Consider the following 20,013-nt stretch of genomic DNA (forward strand, 5'->3'; position numbering starts at 1 on the left):
TCGTTCTCTCTCTCTCTCACACACACACACACACACACTCGTTCTCTCTCTCTCTCTCACACACACACACACACACACACTCGTTCTCTCTCTCTCTCACACACACACACACGCACACACACTCGTTCTCTCTCTCTCTCTCTCTTTCACACACACACACACACACTCATTCTCTCTCACACACACACACACACACACACTCGTTCTCTCTCATACACACACACACATGAACACACTCACTCGTTCTCTCTCTCTCTCTCACACACACACACACACTCACTCGTTCTCTCTTTCTGTCTCTCTCACACACACGCACTCACTCGTTCTCTCTCTCTCACACACACACACTCACTCGTTCTCTCTTTCTCTCTCTTTCTCTCTCACACACTCACTCATTCTCTCTCTCTCACACTCACACACACACTTGTTCTCTCTCTCTTTCTCTCTTACACACACACACACTCGTTCTCTCTCTCTCACACACACACTCACTCATTCTCTCTCACACACACACACACACACGTTCTCTCTCTCTCTCTTTGACTCTCACACACACACACACACTTGTTCTCTCTCTCACACACACACACACACACTCATTCTCTCTCTCTCTCACACACACACACACACACACTCGTTCTCTCTCTCTCTCTCTTTCACTCTCACACACACACACACACACTTGTTCTCTCTCTCTTTCTCTCACACACACACACACACACACTCACTTGCTCTCTGTCTCACACACACATACAGTCTCAGATACACATGGATCCTCTGCTGATAATTTTCAGTGTGTTGTGGTTTTTTTTGTGACATTCTGATGAGTTTTATCATCTCTTGTTTCATGGACGGTGTATGCCACTTGCGTGTGTATGTGGACATGCTTTCATTTTAGAAATTTGCAGGGGAGGGAAAATGTGCATGTACACCAGACAGATAAAATGAGAATCCCAGACTGCAGTGTGCTGCATTTTAATCTCTCCATCTGGGCTCAGTGGGGTTCGGCTTTTGTCAAGTACAAAGTAATGACAGCTCTTGATGTGGAAATATATGGGCTCCTTCACCCTTCTTCCCCACCTCTCTGAGAGACTCTGAGAAAGAGAAAACGCAGTCTGAATGATGGCTAAAAGGGGAAAACGCACGTGTAGTCTGGGAAAACAGTGACCCATGGAGCTCTGCTACTTAGAATGTAGAGTACCATCGGCCTCTGGCCAGCTGGCCGGCGAGATGTGCCGCCAGCTACTCCCTGAATGCAAATTCCCATGAAAATCCGAGCTTTCTACACATAACCAATAATGGGGAAATTGGACGAGGAAAAACTCTTGCAGCTTTGTTGCTATGAAACAGGCGACATTGGCTGTTTTGTGTGTTTCCCTTCTCGACCAAAATGATCCATGCCAGTGGACTGCACGTGACCCACACATGCATCACACGCACCCAGATTTACCTTACACTGTCCATGAAGATGAAGATGGCCAATTTGCTGCTGCTGGCCATTCCTAGCATATATCACTGTGTGTGAAAATGTCACGGATATGGCAAAATCTGAAATGGAATTTCTTTTGTATGAAATTGTTGTAGATCTTTTATCTATTCATTACGTGCATCTTTTTGTATTATACTGTAAAGATATTAAGTGTTTTATGTAAATTGCTTACGGTTTCACCATGCTGTCAGGTCTACTGTTTCTTAAAGACTCCTCCAGATGTTCTTACGAAGTGCCTAACCTTTTGAATATAACGTAGTAATGATGCGACCTCAGACTTTTTTAGTGCATCACCAAGTGTGAGAGAGGACTGAGTAGGCCAGGGGTAAAGTGGCACTGCAAGATGTCTTGACTGGAGGCCTTAAGTGGAAGCAAAAGAAACCATATATTAATTTTTTAATTAGATTTTTGATTGAAAATGGCAGTGTGTCTTTTTCTGTCTATTCCTCATTTCCTTTGGGATATTCACTTTCTCATTATCTTTTGGACCTTTATTTTTGGGGGGGCAGAGCGTAGTTCAAGATATGAGGTTAAAATATGAAAACTTCAGTTAGTTCTGTTAGTCCAAAGGGGGAAGACATGGCATGTGAAATGACACGTTTTACAGAACGGCTGGGTTACAGAAGGACATGAACATACCGTCATTGTGTGCATTTCCCCTTTACTGCCTGCTCTTCTCGAGCTCGTAAGTTGGTGTATGGAGATAAGGAGGAGGCCACTGCATTAGGAGGCAGGGGGAGTTTGAGAATCACACACACAGGTTCTCTGTGGCAAGCGAGTGCTGAGGTCCTGAGGTGAAAGGTGAAAGGTGAGGCACTGTACCCCAGAAAATGCTCCCCTGTAGCCTCTCTGCACTCCTGCCTCTTCATCATCTAGCTGCTGTTAAACAGATAATAACCATCTCACTTTTATCCATTGTAATGTTAGAAATATTCAGCCGTGTTGATGTCTGAATGAAAGGGCAAGAACGGTACTGGAAGTTTTTCGGAAGCTGCCTGGGAAAGAAGAAAAGCGGGAAAAAAAAATCAAATGCTAACTGGGATCTAGATCTCATCCTGGAGGCAGCCGCCGAGAAAGCGTGATGAACTCAGCGAGTGGAAAATTTCACGTCGCCGTGTCAGCCCACCTCCACTGTCTTTTGTAGCACTGCAGAACTTGGTGTCAATTTAGCTGCTTAGCATGTAGTATGTAAGGGGGGGGGTGTGGTAGTGATGGGCGGGGCTTGGTTTAGGGGGCTGGGGACTGCAATGCCTGTCATCACCATGGCAGACCTTTACTGCAACGAAGGACTTTTTGACTTTTGTTTAAGTAGCGCTATGCAACAAGAAGACACTTTAAAAAAAACATAAAGAAAGAAAAAACACCATTACTTCATTCATTCTGTAGCTTTACTTGCTGGAGTGCCCAGATTCACCCTTCCGCATGATTGTGACCAAATCTTTTCTAATATATATATATATATATATATATATATATATATATATATATATATATATATATATATAAAATTTTAAAACAATGAAAAAGTCTATTTTAGAATGCATAAAGGCACAATGATTCCAGATTACAGGAGCAGAAATCAGTGACATGTCTTTAAGGGGAAAACGAAGCTACAATGTTATGTATCTGCATGCATTAGACTTACCCACTTTGACCTTATAAGAGGAGAGGAGGGGTTTATATAGAGAAATAGAATGAGGGATATTTTTATATGCACACTCTTATGCAGAGGAGTGCTTCGCTCAAACGCAGTACCGAAACTGTTCCAATAACTCAGAGTTGTTGCTTGGTTCATGTTACAGTGTGGAACAATTTCTTTGCACTTCTAACACATCATGTCCTATGGCATGTTGCCATTGCTGTTTCCACATGTAGTGCACATATACTCCACTTAATCCATAACTGCAGTTTCATTATTATTTGGGGAAAAAATCTCATTCAGTCTTTAAATCGTTCACAATCTGTTGCCAAACCCTGAATTTCTCTGCATCCAGTTTAACGTGGCTGTTCTCCTTTGCAAAAAAAAGAAAAGAAAAAAGAGTAATGTTTGCATGGTCTGAAAATGTATGTGCATGTTGACTTACACATTGTTTAACTTCATACTTTTTGATACCATGTATTCTTTCTTTGTTTTGATTTTTAAATGATCTTTGATATGAATTAGGGGGTTTGTTGAGGAAAAAAAAAACCTTTCTATATAAACAGTATTGAACATTGTGAACAGCTCCTTCCAAGTGCTGGAGCTGCTACACCCTTTATTTGGATTCTGCGACTAGTTTGTTGCCTGATTTCTGTTCAATGGCCAGACTTTGAATTCTGCAGTTGTTTCTACTTTAACATTTTGTATGAAGCAAAGTCCTTGAATTAAAAAAGAAATCACACTTTTTGACTTTTCTCTGATGTGCTATATTCAATATCAATGTTTTTTTTTGTTTTTTTTCCCTAAATGCTAAAAGGATATTTGTATAATTGTCCTTACTGTCTTGCTAACAGGATGAAGGCTCTTACACAGCCTTTGGTAATCTGTTGGTTCAAGACAAATCTATATTTGGTTATAACAGATTTGTTATAAGGGGGATTTGTACTCCATAAACTGTTCGACGACCATACGAAGTGGTGGTGTTCATCACATAGACGTTAAGATTAGGTTTTTGGTGTTTGACTACATATTTTCGGTTTAGATCACGTCCCGTGTTCGAGGAACACGATTGGTTGTTTTCTATGAAGTGGGCGTATATGTATTGGAATGATAGAAAACCGTGCACTTGCCAAGGAAAAGTTGAAAGGCGGTGTAGACCAGCTACAGATGTCAATCCACCGTTGTTTTAGGACTTTGTTTACTATTGGACAAAGCAAAATGACAAACTAATTTAAATGAACATTTTGTTCAATTTACAAATTAGTCAAATACGTAAATGTGTACATTTATATTTCTGTGTAAATGCCACCCTAATTATTGCCTCAGATCAACTTGGAGATAATGTCGCTTACAAAGATATGTTTAAGTGTATCACTGGCTCTTGACATTCTGGGTATTTGCATTAATGCGTTTCATTTGGATTCATCTGAACTAGGATCGGGAATGTTGGCGTCAGGTAAGAACTCAGTAAGATCTCTAACCAGTGACAATGATTTCATCCCAGCTGTGTTTTTCCCCCCATAACGATTTCATAATCACATGTAAATCCTGCATTGTCTGCTTTTGGTATTTTTTCACAGTGCATAAATGAAACGTGAGAATCTTTTCTGAAATACTTTAGTAGTCTTTGAAATCTTCGCACTGATCAATCTATATAGAGAATATGTTTGAATCTCAGTTGCTGAGGTGTAGTACCCCAGCTTGTCTGGCGGGGTTGCTGTCTTCTCGTTTAAAAACTAGAGAACATAAAGGAGCATAGGTCATTTAATTTTTTTTTTCAAATGTTTTGAGCCAGCATGAATGAAAGTTTATTCCGTTTTCTTCAAAATTTGTACGTTTGGGTGTTTTTGCCATATCGCTTGTTAGGGAATATATTTTTTATTTACGCATTGTTAAGCAATTTAAAATTACCCGCCTGCACGCGCACACACACACAACCAGCGAGTCAGGCCTTTTATTAAATGCACTCGTAACACTTTATATTCAGTGAGGAATGCCATTTAGGAAATGAAAGATCGCTGATTTTTGTCAGCGAGTGGTCCCATCTGCCTCACAGTCCTCTACCATCCACTGTAGAAGACCCACCTACTTAACGCACAGGCTACTGGCACATTCACTTTACATTAGATATGGAACATCTTTCTCAGTTTGACCTTGGAGTATTGTTTTGTTTCCAGAACCTGATTTAAGTGGAAATCATTGGATTAGCCAAAGAGTTAGCAACTTCAGAAAGCAGCCGTATTCTTCACACTCTACCCCTGCGGTTTAAATATGACATAATTTGGCCTGTCTTTAAATGATGTCCATATGTGTGGTGAAAGAATCCTAACTGAGCTTGTGCTACAGCAAGTTCTCAGGGGTTCCATCCTAAGCAACTGCCCAACTGATCTGAGACAGGCTTGTCTCCAGATGGTGAGCAGCAACTGGAATCTTGGGCTTTATAGATTAATCCCATGGATCTGCTGTGTGTGTGTGTGTGGGGGGGGGGGGTGTTGTTAGTGGAGTTTAAATTATTCAAAAGGATGTTCCACTTCTTTTGCTTGGGGTGTGATGTTATCTCGCTTTGTTACCCTCTTAAAACTGAAATCATTCAGGTGCTTTTACATTTTTTACCAACTGGGCTACATAGTTTGATTCCTTATGATAACAATGTTGCTTCAGATCATGGATTAGATCATCTACAAATGCATAAAGTAAACTGAGCTTTGTATAAATATTTGCTAAGCTTGTTCTGCTTACAAGAGCTGGGGAATGTTGTAGCTATAATGGATATTTTGAGCAACTAAGTGTTAGAAAATGCAAAGCAATTTCAACCAATGCATCCCTCCCTAACCCAAGTGATTACACAATGTCCAATCAAGGTTGTCACTTTAACAACTGTGCCAATTGTAGTTGTAGCTAGTTGTAGTTGTAGCCGTAAGCAGGCCAAGACTCTGATTCTCAGGACTAGCGTAAGCACTTGCTAGAATGCTGTCCGTGTCATATGTAATATGTATTATATTGTTGGTATGAAACGAGTAAAAATGTTTAAGAAAAGAAAGTTCTAGAAAATCAGAAATTCTTTCATTCTTTGAACAACATTGCATGTATACTCACAAACTGATCCCCCCACCCCACACCTTTTTGGATGCTATGTAATGTTTATATAGTTAGACACACACACACACACACACACACACACACACATACATACATGCATACATTTTGTGTAAAATGTGTAAGGACACACTATACACAAAGCCAAAAAGTAGCCCTACTTATGGCGAACTCTGATACCATGATTACACACTGTCCAAAATCTCTGTTAGAATACCAACAACAGTATTGAGTCAATGCAAGAAGTCAATGCAAGAACGCTTTAAATGATGCAATCATTCAACATCATTATAATCTCAATTATATATGCTACATTTCTGTCCCGTCCAGACAATGTGCTAATATTCAATATAAAAGAAGAATCAATAAGAAAATATAAACCATATAGAGATTTCTTTTTCACCTTTCTCCTGGTAAAATCATTCATGATATGATGGAAATTCAGCTACTTGACAAGGACTGACTGTGGCCATAAGAGATGCCAAGGGCCTTGTGGTCTCAGGCCCCTGAGGTCCCTGCAGTCATAGCCCCATGGGCACTGGCCCCATTGGGGCCAGTCCTGTGTATAGTGCAAAAATGTTTCATGAATGTAGTGCTTTTCTTTGAGGTGGTATTATGTGTTGAGATGTTTCCCATATCTATATATAATATATATTATTATTTTTTACTCACTACACAAGCTGGACCTACTGTATTCATTATAATGCATGTACCAGCTGAGTGTATGGTATAATGTAATGACATGACCTACAGGGCTCCCTTCTGTTGCCAGACATATGTCTGTGATGTCATAGCAGACATAATTCATGTTATCCCTGACTGATAGTCATACTTTTTGTGCAGCTAGGGTAGAATGAACAGCTTAGCCCTGAGTCTGGAGATCATTACAGTGTGGTCAGACACGTTTGGGCTGTCTGGGTCACAGGCATGTAGGCTGGACCTTATCTGCACACTGTTATCTCATGACCCTGTGTTGTTTCATATGGCACCGGTAGCTGAGAAACGGGGAGCACAAGCTGCCCTTTAAAAGGTAGAGCACAGAGTTGAACTAAATCCAATTCACCATAATTTGGATACAGTCAGTGCTACAGGAAGCAGGACCCATCTCTGGGCTGCATCCAAAACACTGCACATCAGTGGCCAGTATTCGAGAGCCAGATAAATCCTAAACCTAAACCATCAGCACAGCAAGACCAAGACCAGGCCTATTAATCCAATTCCTGTTTCTTACCAAGCTGTTACCATAAGCCTGAGAGTGTATTTTTTTTGTTATGTTACATACTCCAGCAATGTTTTGGGTGTTAACTGCAACATGCCTTTTGATGAACATGGACAAATGGTCTGGCCTGTCCCTAGTGTATCTGGAATTTTCCTGGTTTGTGAAGCGAAACCCTCGGTTCCTCCTGCCCTGTCTTTTAGACGCGTCCTGATGCCAGTTACTGGGTCCTGGAAACTGTGTCCTGATTGGTGAGCAGGAGCTTCTCTTAAAGGACCACTGTCCTCTTGAGTGAGCTTGTGCCCACGCTCCAAGAGCAACATTTGGCAGTGCTTTTAGGCTGTGGTAAAAGAGACAGGAGCTTGCCTGTTAGTGCTGAAAAAAAGAGAACCCGAGCAGGCAAACAAAATACAAAAAAAGGGGGGGAGAACCACCCGCACACTGTTCTTGGTCCTCTCTGTCTCTGTCAAGGGACCCCACCAATGGCCCAATGGTCACACTACATTTAGTTGATCATGAACGTGAAGCATAGTTATATAAGCATTGCTTTCACCATAAAGCAAGAAACACAATGTTTTTTGTAAATCCTTTGACTTGGGTTTGTCCCACTAAAGCAGGTATGTAGTACATACCGTAATATACTCTCTGGATTGAGGGTCTGTGATCGGACTTTTTTTTCAAAAAGGCTTTTTGAAGGAACCACCATTAGTGGGTACAGTAGTTCATGCACAGGAAAAACTTCCTTAAAGGACATTTTCAGACATTAATCCCTCCAGCTGATGTACAGACTGTTCCCCCAGCCTTAGTCCTGCTGAAGTTTTACTGGAGGGGAAACGGACAAATATTTGCCCCTGGATCAGCATAAAGCATTTAAAGTTATGTCAGCGCAAGCAGAGCTACTATAGGCCTAGAAGCAATGCTGCAGACATGCTGTAATACTGAAGCAATCCAACGCAGGCTTCCAGAACTGTAAAATATATGCATCCCGAAGGAGGAAGGATACAACACACGATAAGCTGCTCGTCAGTGCTACGGACAGTGTGTCAACATTGTGGGTCAAGTTCTGTAACATTTAAAAAGGTTTCACAAGCTCAGAACGTCCTGCCATAGTGACAGACATGAAGACTACTCGTTGTTTAACTTGACTCTAGGTCCAAGGCAGAGGCTTCAGTCAGTTATATTTTTTTAGAGCACCAATTTATAATAATAAATTTGAATGAACACTGATGAGAGTAATCTAACATTAATTATACAAGATACTCTTGTGCATATTAGTGTAATTATACAAGTTTAGCCTTGATCAAGTCTTGGTGAGGTTTTTATGCACACTCCTGTTGAACATGCTTTTGTTCAGCATAAATCATCTCCAAAGAAGGCACGTCAGACATAAATCATTAAAGGTCTTAACATTGGTGTTGTCACCTTTTACTGTCATCAGAGACAAACGACTTATCCAACTGATCACTAAAAGAGACATATGATGCTCCATTTACATTTCTGCCCAGTTACAGACAGGTGGTCGTTTATTCCTCCATGTGCCATCAGTCCTTGTGTTATCTCTGTTCTGATGCAGTGAAGGTCAGGCAAACCACACCAGCGTGTACTCACTTGAAAAGGCTGGAATTGAAGCCCTCTCGCACACAAAGCCAAAGTATGAATTTTCAATAATGCTTAATGCAGATTAATTATAAGCACTAATAAAGTATAATACACAAGTAAAATAATTTAGGAATGTATCACTACCACAGTAGTTTTTTTAATTTGGGCCCCAAATTGAACTGTTTTGCATTGAATAAGATGTCATCTTGTGAGTAAGAGCAGCTTTAAAACTGAATGCACGGTCATATAGGACCCTTCAGATTGTACTTTTGGTTCTGTATGCAAGCTTTTCCCCCCACACCTCAAGTCTCTTCATATTTTTTGTCTATCGTGATGCAAGTTGTGTACTGTTGAACACGGGCCAGAAAAAGAATGGGAATCGTGGCTGGGCAGGTGGCCAGAAGGCCTTCTGTCCAGCCTGTCAGGCTACACATGGTGTGCATGCACCACATCACAGTGCCTCTCAGTCTGGAATGTTAATCTGCCTGCTATGATATACCTCATGGTTGGAGAGCTGTGAGCCCCGGCTTCCTGCACAGGCCTCGACCAAGCTGCCCTTCAGACTGAGCTGACAGCACTTTATTACAAAGTGCCTGTAGGGCATCAGGTCAGTAAGAACTGAAGAAACGTTTTAAACGACCAGTCTGGGCTCAGTGAAACGGCACCATAGCCCTGACCAGATCTGCCTCCGAGGTTACTAATAGAGAGACATGCCTTACCACGAACACTGGATAGTGGATTGTGTAGACGTGTACCTCCTGTCTGCGTCTGGATGCCCAGAAGAAGGCAGAAAATCCGATGTCTCGAGTGATCAAGGCTTTTTCTGTTGCTGTCCAGAGATGGGCTTTTTGCCAGATGGTGCCTAGTCGTTAGTGCTGCTGACATCTCAGCTAGAGAGCACATTCAGAGCTGTTAGTGGGTTTTATATTTCACAGGACCTGATGATTAGTAGTGCATTAAAAATGTGAAAAATAATGCCTCCCAAAAGAAAAGACATTTGTCATTTCACTAAAGAATTACATATGCAATTTTGTAGTGAATATTTATGGCATACTGCAAACGTAACTCCCAATAGCAATATTGGGAGGATTTTGAATAGCGTTTTGAGTTGATTGATTCCCTTTTAGATTTAGTCTAAATACTCATGATTTCAGTCTGTCAATTACACAATTAATGCTGCTATGTTTATTAAAATAGCTTATTGATAATATATCCCATTACGTTTGCAATTTAAGATAAATCAACAACATATTGCAGTATGTTTTATTGCCATGTACACTCCACATTGCAAAAAATGCAAGCACCTAAATAAAGGGCTTGCTGAAACATATAACACTGACCAGCCTTTCTGAAGTCCTTCATGTTCGAGCTAAATGTTGAAAGTGCAGTGACCCTCTGACCTCTCGGGTCAAAGGTCATCTGATCACCTATTAAGTGTTATAGGGTCAGTTCACATCACATTTTTAAAGTGATAATACAATTCTAATCTCTCTAAATCCTACACAGAATTTCTAAATTGTTGTTTTTACATAAGAAGGGAAGATGTGATAAAAGGTATTTATTATTTACAAAATCTTATTGAACTTGTGCTAATTTGTGGACTGTGAAGAAAATTGGAAGTTTATTGCTCCTGTCATATGCTATGTATTAAGCCTAAAGTGTGTATTTATGAACCCTTCAATGGTGAAATGGTCATGGGGCTTTGAGTGTCTGTTATCTTTGGCCTCCTCATCATAATGAAATATTTTTCTGCTTGGAAAGGGGAACTAGACTTCCAGAGCCCAAATGACCTGCATGTCATTTGGTGCTCTGAAGACTGTTACACTGCGACAGCAGAGAAGGATGTGCGTGTTGCTGAGGCTACACGCTCACCAGTTTTCAGGCCCGTCCCCATGATCTTTGACCTGCCACATTCCATTCTTAAGAGGACTATATGATTAGTCCAGCACACTAGCTCTAAATTAAATTCCTGTGAGTTCATATGAATATTTTCTATCTAATTTCTTTTCAGAATGCTAATGTATTATATTTCAGTGGCCCTAAGATCACCTGTCTGTGCTTCATATTGTTGCTGCCTCTCAACAGTCCATTCCTTTTATAAAAGAGTGTTAGTTTATACCCCACTATCAATCCCATAATTAAGGAGCTCACTGCACTCAACTCATCTCTGATTACAACAAACAGGACAATTAAGAGGAACAGATTAGAAATCCCATAACCCTTAATTAATCATTGCTTCAAGGATTTTCTTTTTCTTTTTTAAAACTAGCCCTCCATATAAATGAAACGTAATCCGGCACAAGGTGGGGTAATTGGACATTAAATGGGAAACAAATGCCTCCAGACACCAGAGCTGTGGTCTGGCTGAGCAGTAGATGAACGGCCTATGGGGATTCCAGATAGGCATTGAGTGACCAGTTCCTGTCAAGGTATTTGGAACAACTGGCAGGCAATTTTGAGAAGGAAATGACATTATATGAGATCTTGGCCGCATATCTTCTCTCTGAGGCCGAGTGTAAAACTGATTCTGGCTCTGTCTGGCAGAGCAGGCAGAATCGGGTGTATGGCAGTTGCCTGGTGCATGTGTGGGCTGTGTTTTGGGCTGTGACCCTGGCAGTTGGGGCCCGGTGCTGGCCCTTCCGGCAGAGTGCTCGGGGCGCAATTACCGCTGGCCTGGTTCCACCATCTACTCAAGGCTGCTGTTACTGAGCGGAGCTGCTAATAGATGCTATCTCTTTGCCCTCTGGCCCTTTGATCACACTCCTATTACTTCACATGCTGTGGTGTCTGAGTAGGCTCTGGGCATCTTTGAGTCCTAGCTGGGTGGTAGCCAAATAAACCGTTAGGATGCATTAACGTGCAAATTAAAACAAATTGGAGTAGGTCATCCCTGTAGGTAGATTAACCTACAGGCTCAGGCATGATGTCTAAAATGAAGACTAATGGTTTAGTGCTTCATATGCAGATGTGCAATGTCATATTTCATCACTGTGACTCTGTGTTCTTTTAGAGTAAATCTTTTAACATTTGCTCTGCTGAAAGGGTTATAGGGCTCTCATCATGTTATTTTGCGGAAAAGAGATTAAATCAATTAGCATTTAATAAAGTTCAAAGATGGATAGAGAAAAGTAATGATAGTCTTTGTGCTGCAGAAGAAACCAGTTCTTTTCCTGGCAGACGTGCTCATGGATCCGCATGTTAAATTCTGCTTTACTACCCAAAGCCAGTTTCTCTTATTCGTCTACTCCTTATGTAGCAATAAGCTCAAAGCCCGCCGTATGCGTTCTTCGCGGCTGCTTTTCGTTTGGCTGCGAGATGGTTAATTAGTGAGGAGAGTGAAGCTGGGTATGGCGAGTTAAAGACTAACCCAGAGAGCAGGACAAGCAGGTCTTTGCCTTCAGGACCTCTTTGTCCAATCAGCAGGTATCAAGATGCTGTAGTCCCAGCACTCGGCCATGAGGGAGTCTGTTGGCCCTGAAACCTGCCCCACCCTCCTAATCGCACCATGAGCCCCACTGTAAAATGTGGGCTTCATATTGAACCGTTTAAACAGAGGTTCGTATTCCCTTCAGCACTAGGCCTGTACTGTGTGTGTGTGTGTGTGTGTGTGTGTGTGTACAGAAGCAGCGCATGTGTTCCAACTGAGACATGTAGAGATGCACATTAAGGCTTGACCATGTCAAATCTTCTAAGTGTAAAAAACATTTTATTTATAGCATGGTGTAGCATGCAATGCTCACCTTGTACCTAGGCAATAAATGTACACCTCCCAAACATGTGTTTTCTGTGTTTTTAACATTGTTTTTGAGCGACTCACTCTCAGCAATACGTGTTCTCATCATCGTCATCCTCGCGTGTCTCCCCTCATAAGACCTGCCTGACTCCTTTTCCATCATTACCATACAGGATTTATGTGACTGTAAAGTGCTTTGGTGCTGTCTGTCAGTAGTCCCTCATAGATCAATGCTGCCTATGACACTTAAAAAAAATATTTTTCTGCCACACATACATGCACCCACCCACAACACCCACCCACACACATACACGCACACTCACAGAGAGATTCTGTATATTGCTGCTTGCTTTATCTGAGCCTCCGTTGGGAACATCCTCCAGTGCATCATCAGTATGGTACTAACGGGAGTGGCAGTGAATGAGACCTGTAGCAGACACAGACCTTCCCCCAAACAGCTTCATGCATGCTTCTCTCCCTGCAGCTGAGCTCTGTGTGTGCACATGTGTGTTTGTGTGTGTTCGAATGCGTACACGCATGCCTGCTTGTGTGCTGAGAGAGTGAAAGAGAGATGAGATGGAGAAATCACTTCCACACAGGGCCTGGGTTTATGTCAGGTGTGTATGTACAGTATGTGTGTGCTTAGCATGATGCTTGTGGTATGCAGAACACGGGGCAAGACGGATCTTTCGTCAGGCTCCTCAGAGCAAGCCTGTGTGTGACTCTTCCCCCGCGGTGACTCTGCCTTCTAGTTAAAGAGCTGAACTGTGTGTGATGACTGAGGCATGAAGACTATACATGCCTGGAGTGGAGGCGTCTTTTCAACACACGCCGAAATAAGAGCTCATTGCAGCTATAGCTAATTGAAATCTGCTGTGAAATCGGTTTGGCTCCGCCCACTCCCCAGTGTCTGTGCAAATGAATGGAGTCTCTGCAGCACTTTTCCTTTTTTTTTTTTCCCATATCTTTGCTTCCTTCCTTTCAGCTGTTCTGCTTCAATGACCAGGAAGCCCCAAACAACCTCCGTCAGGAAGGAATATCCTTCACCCCCTCCTCAAAATGGTGTGCTTCTCGTTTTCTCGTGGTTCAGGCCTGTTTCTGCACAAAAGTGTTTGAGGGTTGCAGAGAGTGGGGGAAGAGAAGGATGCATGCTGGGGTTCGTCGCACCCCCCTGGGGCCTGGGGGCAGAGGGATGGAACCATGCATGTGGGACCTCCTCTCCAAACCCGACCCATGACTCCCTCAACCCAGGTGGGAAGGAGGGGTGATGTACTCACACAGGAGTGTCTCTGCTCCCCAGTCATCCAGCAGAAATCTCCCAAGCTTTTAGTTTGTCTTACAAGTGTAGTGGGTTTGGAGGCTGATCGGGAGCCATACTGGGATGGCATCGTGTTCCGCTGAGGACCTCCTAATATATCTCTGCTCCCCTGGATACATCATGGAAAAGTTATCGGAGCTTTTTTTTTTTATCATGCTTCTCAGAGTGAATGTGAATCTGGGATTAGTCTTTTCCATCCCTAAAATGCAGTTAAATGGATGCTAGGAGCACATCTTGGAACAACCCCCCTGTTCCTTTGAAATTTAAATACCCAGAATCCTCCTGTTCCTAACTGTCAGTCTCTCTCTGATTAATTAATGGTACGTGAGCAACCTAAGGCGTTGTTGTTGTTTGTCAGTTAGCGCTTCTATATTCATAGTTCGTTTAATCTCTTGCTGCTCCCTCTGGCTCTGAAACTGAAGCTGTGGCACAGGTTTGAGGGGTTTATATACTCTTGGACCCTGTAATTTACATTTTTCAGGAGCGATAATATACAATCCTCCGTTGATCTCCATGAATGCCTTATTGTGCACACTTCTTACAGAGGAGGTGGAACCACGCTTGGACATTTTCTCCCACAAGGTGGACTTGCTGAAGCACCTGTCTGGCCTCGTGCCTCAGAGTAACAATGTGTCTCTGTATAAGGAGGATGAAGGATGCGCAGTGCTCAGCGTGGGGATCTACTCCACCCTTACGCTGCCCGCGCGGCAAGCTTTTGGCCTGAGGTCTGGTCCTGGCTCACACACTCACTCTGCTCCAGTTAGTTTGCTTGCATTACCCTTGATTTTTCCGTAACTGTAACTTGTGTGTGTGTGTGTGTGTGTGTGTGGGTGTGTGGGTGTGTATGTGTGTGTATGTGGGTGTGTGGGTGTGGGTGTGTATGTGGGTGTGGGTGTGTATGTGGGTGTGGGTGTGTATGTGTGTGTGGGTGTGTGTGTGGGTGTGTGTGTGGGTGTGGGTGTGTGGGTGTGGGTGTGTGTGTGTATATGTGTGTGTGTGTGTGTGTATGTGGGTGGTTGTGGGTGTGGGTGTGTATGTGGGTGTGTGTGTGTGTGTATGTGTGTGTGGGGGGGGTTGGTTTAACAGCTTCACAGATGAGTTCAGCGTGCTTCTACAGCTACGCAGCTCTCAGGAAGAGGACCGTAGCATCATGACTATCCTGGACTTCTACAATCAAATATTGTTTCAGATACGCCTAAGGCCTTCAGGACTCACAGTCCTCACCGGTCAACAGCACGATTACGAGTCAGTCTCCCTGTCGTCTGTGAATTGAAGTTCATTATGAACTTGGCACTGTCGTATAGAATTTAAAGCCATATAAAATACTTTAATAGATTTCATATTAAAACCTTAGGCAAATGCCTTCTGCCCTGCTGTTCCACTGTACAAAGTGAGTATTTGTGCTTGCCAGGTTTTTAGTGTCGGCTTTGTCCGACTCGCAATGGCACTGGGTCTCAGTCGGGGTATCTTTCGAATGGCTGGCTGTGTATGTGGACTGTGTTCTTGTGGAGAAGGTGAGCTGGTCTTACCCCTACCTGGGCATCACCACTGAGGGCCTTCTGATGGTCGGAGGCATTCTGGAGGGCTTCGAGACACCTTTCCAGGTATTCTTGCAGAATTCCATGTTCATTATGTGAATTTTCCTACAGCAGCACCGGTTGGTGAAGTGTTTGTGATTTTATTATATTTGCAGAGACAGGATGCATTTGATCAGAGTCCAACCACAAATTCTGCTCCAGCTATTTCTGTTACACGTTTATCAGTGGTGTGAGTTTTAAAACATTGATAAGTTGAGAGGACGAAAACACAAGGTTTTTCTGCAATGCAACTATACTCAATCCTTGATCGCATCAACAACAAATGCAAAAAGGGATCATTTCTGAAAACATGCTCACCTCCTTAAAAAAAACAATATCATTTTAGAAAAATGTGTCTGATAATCATATGACTCAAATCTGTACCTCCCAAGGCATTAATCACTGAGAAGTGATCCTTTACCATAGTCAAGATTAATGACCAAGCAGCTGGCTGAGTGTTCTGGAAACACCCGGCACTGGCCAAAGTGCCAGAGACAGAGAGCGAAGCTTAATGAGGGCTCCAAATGGGGTGCAGCGGAGGGAGAACACTGGTCGGACGCTGACGCGGGCCTGTGCCTTGCCAGGGGGAGCTCAGGCAGTTGATGTTTTTGATGGGTGATGGTGCAGCTGCCGACCATCACTGCAGCCTCCACCAGCCTGTGTGCGAAGCCTACGTGGACCCCGGTGCCCACGAACTACACCACACCACCCAGGTACAGACAAACACAGCCCACAATGACACACTGATTTTGGAAATGTAATGAATTGGAGGTGGTGACCTTAGCTTTTAATGACAATGCAATGACCATGATTTGTTTTGGAACATAAGCATCAGAAACATCATCTTTAATGTTGTTGTTTTTTTACACTAAAACAGCATAACACGTTTATCTGGTACATGGAAGTCAGAGAGAACAGACTAAAGTGAGCTAATTAAGGGTTGATTAAAACCTTTTTTTCCAGACTCCACCATCCCTGTCGTCGACCGGCTTGACAGAGGGGCCCGTGTTGCCCCCAGAGTTCTTCGCTGATGTGCAGGGAACAGTTCGAGCTCGCAAGCCTGAAGCTCAGGAAGCAGACGTACCGGTAAGGGTTCGGCAAAAATTCTTTAAAGAGCAGTGAAAGGTCTGCTTGTGAGCTGTCAGGATACATTGGCATACTTCCTCAAGCAGTCCACGAGCTCACGGGACAGGGGTTAGCAATGAGGGATCATTTGGCTATAAACGGAGAAGACGCAGCGTGGCCCAAAAGAGCTTCAGCTGCAGCCGCTGACCGAGGAGACGCCTTAGGGAGTCTGGAAGTCTGAAGGACAAGGAGAGGCGACTCCCGACTCCTCATTTGCCCTCATAAAGATTTTCCAGGCATTAACAGCCCAGGATTAACTGCCGTCCTGGGAGCATGCTTGCTTTGGTGTGGTGTTCAGGGTGGAGACGGCTGGGCGGGGGGGGTGATAAACACCCTGCGTGGGAGGACGAAAGGGCACGGCTCCGGTGCCTGCTCAGCGCCATGCTGCGGGAGACACTCCAAATGGCCTGGAAAATCATTAGCTGTTTTTGCCTCTGTTGCACTCTGAGCACAGAAGTCCCCTAAAGAAGGGGGAATGTAAAGCAATGTTGGCAGTAATTTTGTTTGTGCGATTGCAGATGTTTACCATGCAATTTATGCTCACGACATGTGCTCACAATATGTTTACCATACCATGTTGCCCTGCAGGTTTAATGTTATGTTTTAGATACTGCGTTTAAGGAGCTATTGTGTTTACTTGGCATTTTACACACCTGAGCATCTGAGAATTCACTGTATGAAATCAGAAAGTGGCAAAAAAAAAAAGTTCTCCTAGGAGATGAGCCTACTTTCAAGTGCCGACCGCACACCGAAAGATGACCAGCCTGGGTGATGGAAGACTCTTCAGTCCGTGCGCTGCTGTTTGTAGGTAGCGAGCCTGCCGTTTCCTGCACTCAGCAGAAGAACGCTCACGTTGCCTTTCATGCCTGCTCTGTTGGACGCGCTGTGTGTGTTGTGTCCTTGTATGGGTAAGTGAAAGCTGACTGTGTTGTCTGTGTGTGTGCTGAACCCTGGGCAGGAGGTGCGTGTACTTTTTCATTTACGATCGCGTAACTGCCTTTCCACAAACAGACTGGCCTCGTTACCTGGAACAGGGCTGTTCCGCGGGAGTGGCGACGTAAATGTTTGCTTTTCTAACCTCTTTGCACTCAAACCACATGACATGTGTTTATAGAACTCTATAAAATGGTGTAGTAGCTAACTGAAGGAAGTTACTATGAGTTTAAATGTAATTATACTGTTCAGGGACTGTTCATAAGATGGATCATTTTGGACAGATTTTTTTCAAATGCAGCTGTGTACTGAACAAACAGCCGATTGGAAACATTTGTCCAAAACATTTGGGAAATGCAAATGGATCTTATTCACATTCCTGTAGACCATATCTATATTATCGCTCCTTTAAGCAAACAGATTGAAAATCATTGACGTCAAGAGAAAACCTCCTAAAAATCTGCATGATCATCACTTCATCACAGTTTTGGAACTCATGAGCAAGCCCAGTGAGAGGAAGTCAGTAAGGACAGGCTTGGTTCCACATTGCCGTAGTTACACTGACCCAGGGGATGTAAGGCAAGCAGTGCCTAATGAGTTTCATACACTGCTGAACGATCTTCCAGAGAATGACCCTAAGGTCAAAGGTCATGTGGCGCACGTCAAGGGAAATCTTTGCTAGACATCTTCCAAAAGGCTGCTCAAGTGGACTTTCTCAATCCCCAGTTCCCTTGCTGTCAGAAATTAAGTGGAGAACAGTTCCACATCTGGATGTCACGTTATGTAGATGGTAACTGATGTAGGATTCGATTATTGTTGCAGGTTTTCTGTTAGGACTAGGTCTCAGAGCCACAGCTAAAACATTGCCTCTGGACAGTTCACTCTCTCTCTCTCTGTGTTTTTTAGCTGTGAGTCACTATAGCTAGACTACACTAGACCGTGATGGTGCCCTGAGTTATCTTTGAGTGATTATAGCGCGATAATGGCTTATGGCTGAGTGAGAGGAACTGTAAAACTGAGAGCTCTGTGCTTGGCCAGGTTCATGTCCAACTTCTCCAAGTAGATGTCCCTTGCTGCTGCTTGTCTATCATCAGTGTGTGCTGCGCTGACAGTTTGAACATGCAAGTATGATCCCTGGGCTGTAATTTAACACCCTAAAATAAACTAGATTCATAATTATATATACAAAGAAGGAAACGTTTCAGCTTTTCAAGCCCTAAAAAGTGTTTTCTCACACTTAAAACAATATACAAAGACATACAAACAGCCACTCACCCACATGCACGCACACACAGACATGTAAGCACATATATGTACTTATCAAGTCAAATCAATATTGCTACATCAACCACTAGGATTGCTTGCTAATTTGTTGGACACGCAAGGTAAAAACTCTCAAGTGAATATAAGAATACAAAGTTATCTAAAAAGTGGACATGCATTCATTCACTTACTCACTCACGCACTCTACCAAATTGCCAATGGTTCCAGTGGCTTTCAGCTCTAATGCTCTGTGTCCTTTGCTTATGGTCCTGCCTGTTTAGGAGAAGCAGCGTGGAGAATGTGCAGCCCTGCTAATAAAGATGCGAGTGTATTTTAGTTGGAAGTATTTCATATTCCTCCCCTCCCCCATTTCCTACCCAGCAAAGAAAAATAAAACTGCAAAAACCTCAGTAACACTGAGTCCCACAGAATACTCCAGCAACAAAACCTTCCTCTGTGATGCATCGCCCTGAGTCAGCCCTGTTACCAGGGCAGCCATTACCACTAATCCTTCCTGTTTTAATGACCTTGTGATCTGTCTGTTTGACAAGTCTTTGATTCTGAACACTGGAGGTCTCGTGAGGAAAATGTTGAGGTTGTCTGCAGAACTTTGTGTTGTGATGCTTGCTGATGGGACTTGCTTTGGCATTGTAAATCATTTTTCTGTGGTCTTTTACTGTCAGTCAGTGGGTTTGAAATTCTCCCAGTATGTCAGTCCCAATTCTTGATGATGTCGCTATGATGCTGAAGTTCTTCTTTTAGAGTTGTTGATCTAATGTGGCTTCTGATTGGGTGCCACCACTTGTAATCTATGATCTGGCTCAGGAGTTCCATGTTCTGAGCATCCTCTCGCTCCCTCCCATGACAGGATACTTTAACGTGTACCATACATTTATGCGCTGAGTGATGCATGGAGCAGTAGATGCTTATATAGTACACACACACGGTCACCATGTGACCCGTGTGATTAAAAGACCAGAAATAAATATTCCACCTGTATGAGGGTGCTGTGTGTGGCATGACGT

General features: G+C 43.1%; 1 protein-coding gene across 3 annotated transcripts in view; it reads left to right on the forward strand.

Moving 5' to 3' along the window:
- The first annotated feature begins 4,288 nt into the window (after positions 1-4,288).
- si:dkey-61l1.4 (collagen alpha-1(I) chain) overlaps positions 4,289-20,013 on the forward strand; it is a 40,892-nt gene continuing 25,167 nt past the window's right edge. For all 3 annotated transcript variants that reach the window (XM_035529553.1, XM_035529555.1, XM_035529554.1), the window contains exons 1-6: positions 4,289-4,584; positions 14,635-14,815; positions 15,177-15,335; positions 15,502-15,694; positions 16,252-16,380; positions 16,631-16,753. In XM_035529553.1, coding sequence (XP_035385446.1) covers positions 4,470-4,584; positions 14,635-14,815; positions 15,177-15,335; positions 15,502-15,694; positions 16,252-16,380; positions 16,631-16,753 — 900 coding nt within the window. In that variant the 5' untranslated portion in view covers positions 4,289-4,469. The remainder of the gene's footprint in view (positions 4,585-14,634; positions 14,816-15,176; positions 15,336-15,501; positions 15,695-16,251; positions 16,381-16,630; positions 16,754-20,013) is intronic.

This window comes from Electrophorus electricus, chromosome 9, assembly GCF_013358815.1.
Source record: "Electrophorus electricus isolate fEleEle1 chromosome 9, fEleEle1.pri, whole genome shotgun sequence".
Lineage (NCBI taxonomy): Eukaryota > Metazoa > Chordata > Actinopteri > Gymnotiformes > Gymnotidae > Electrophorus > Electrophorus electricus.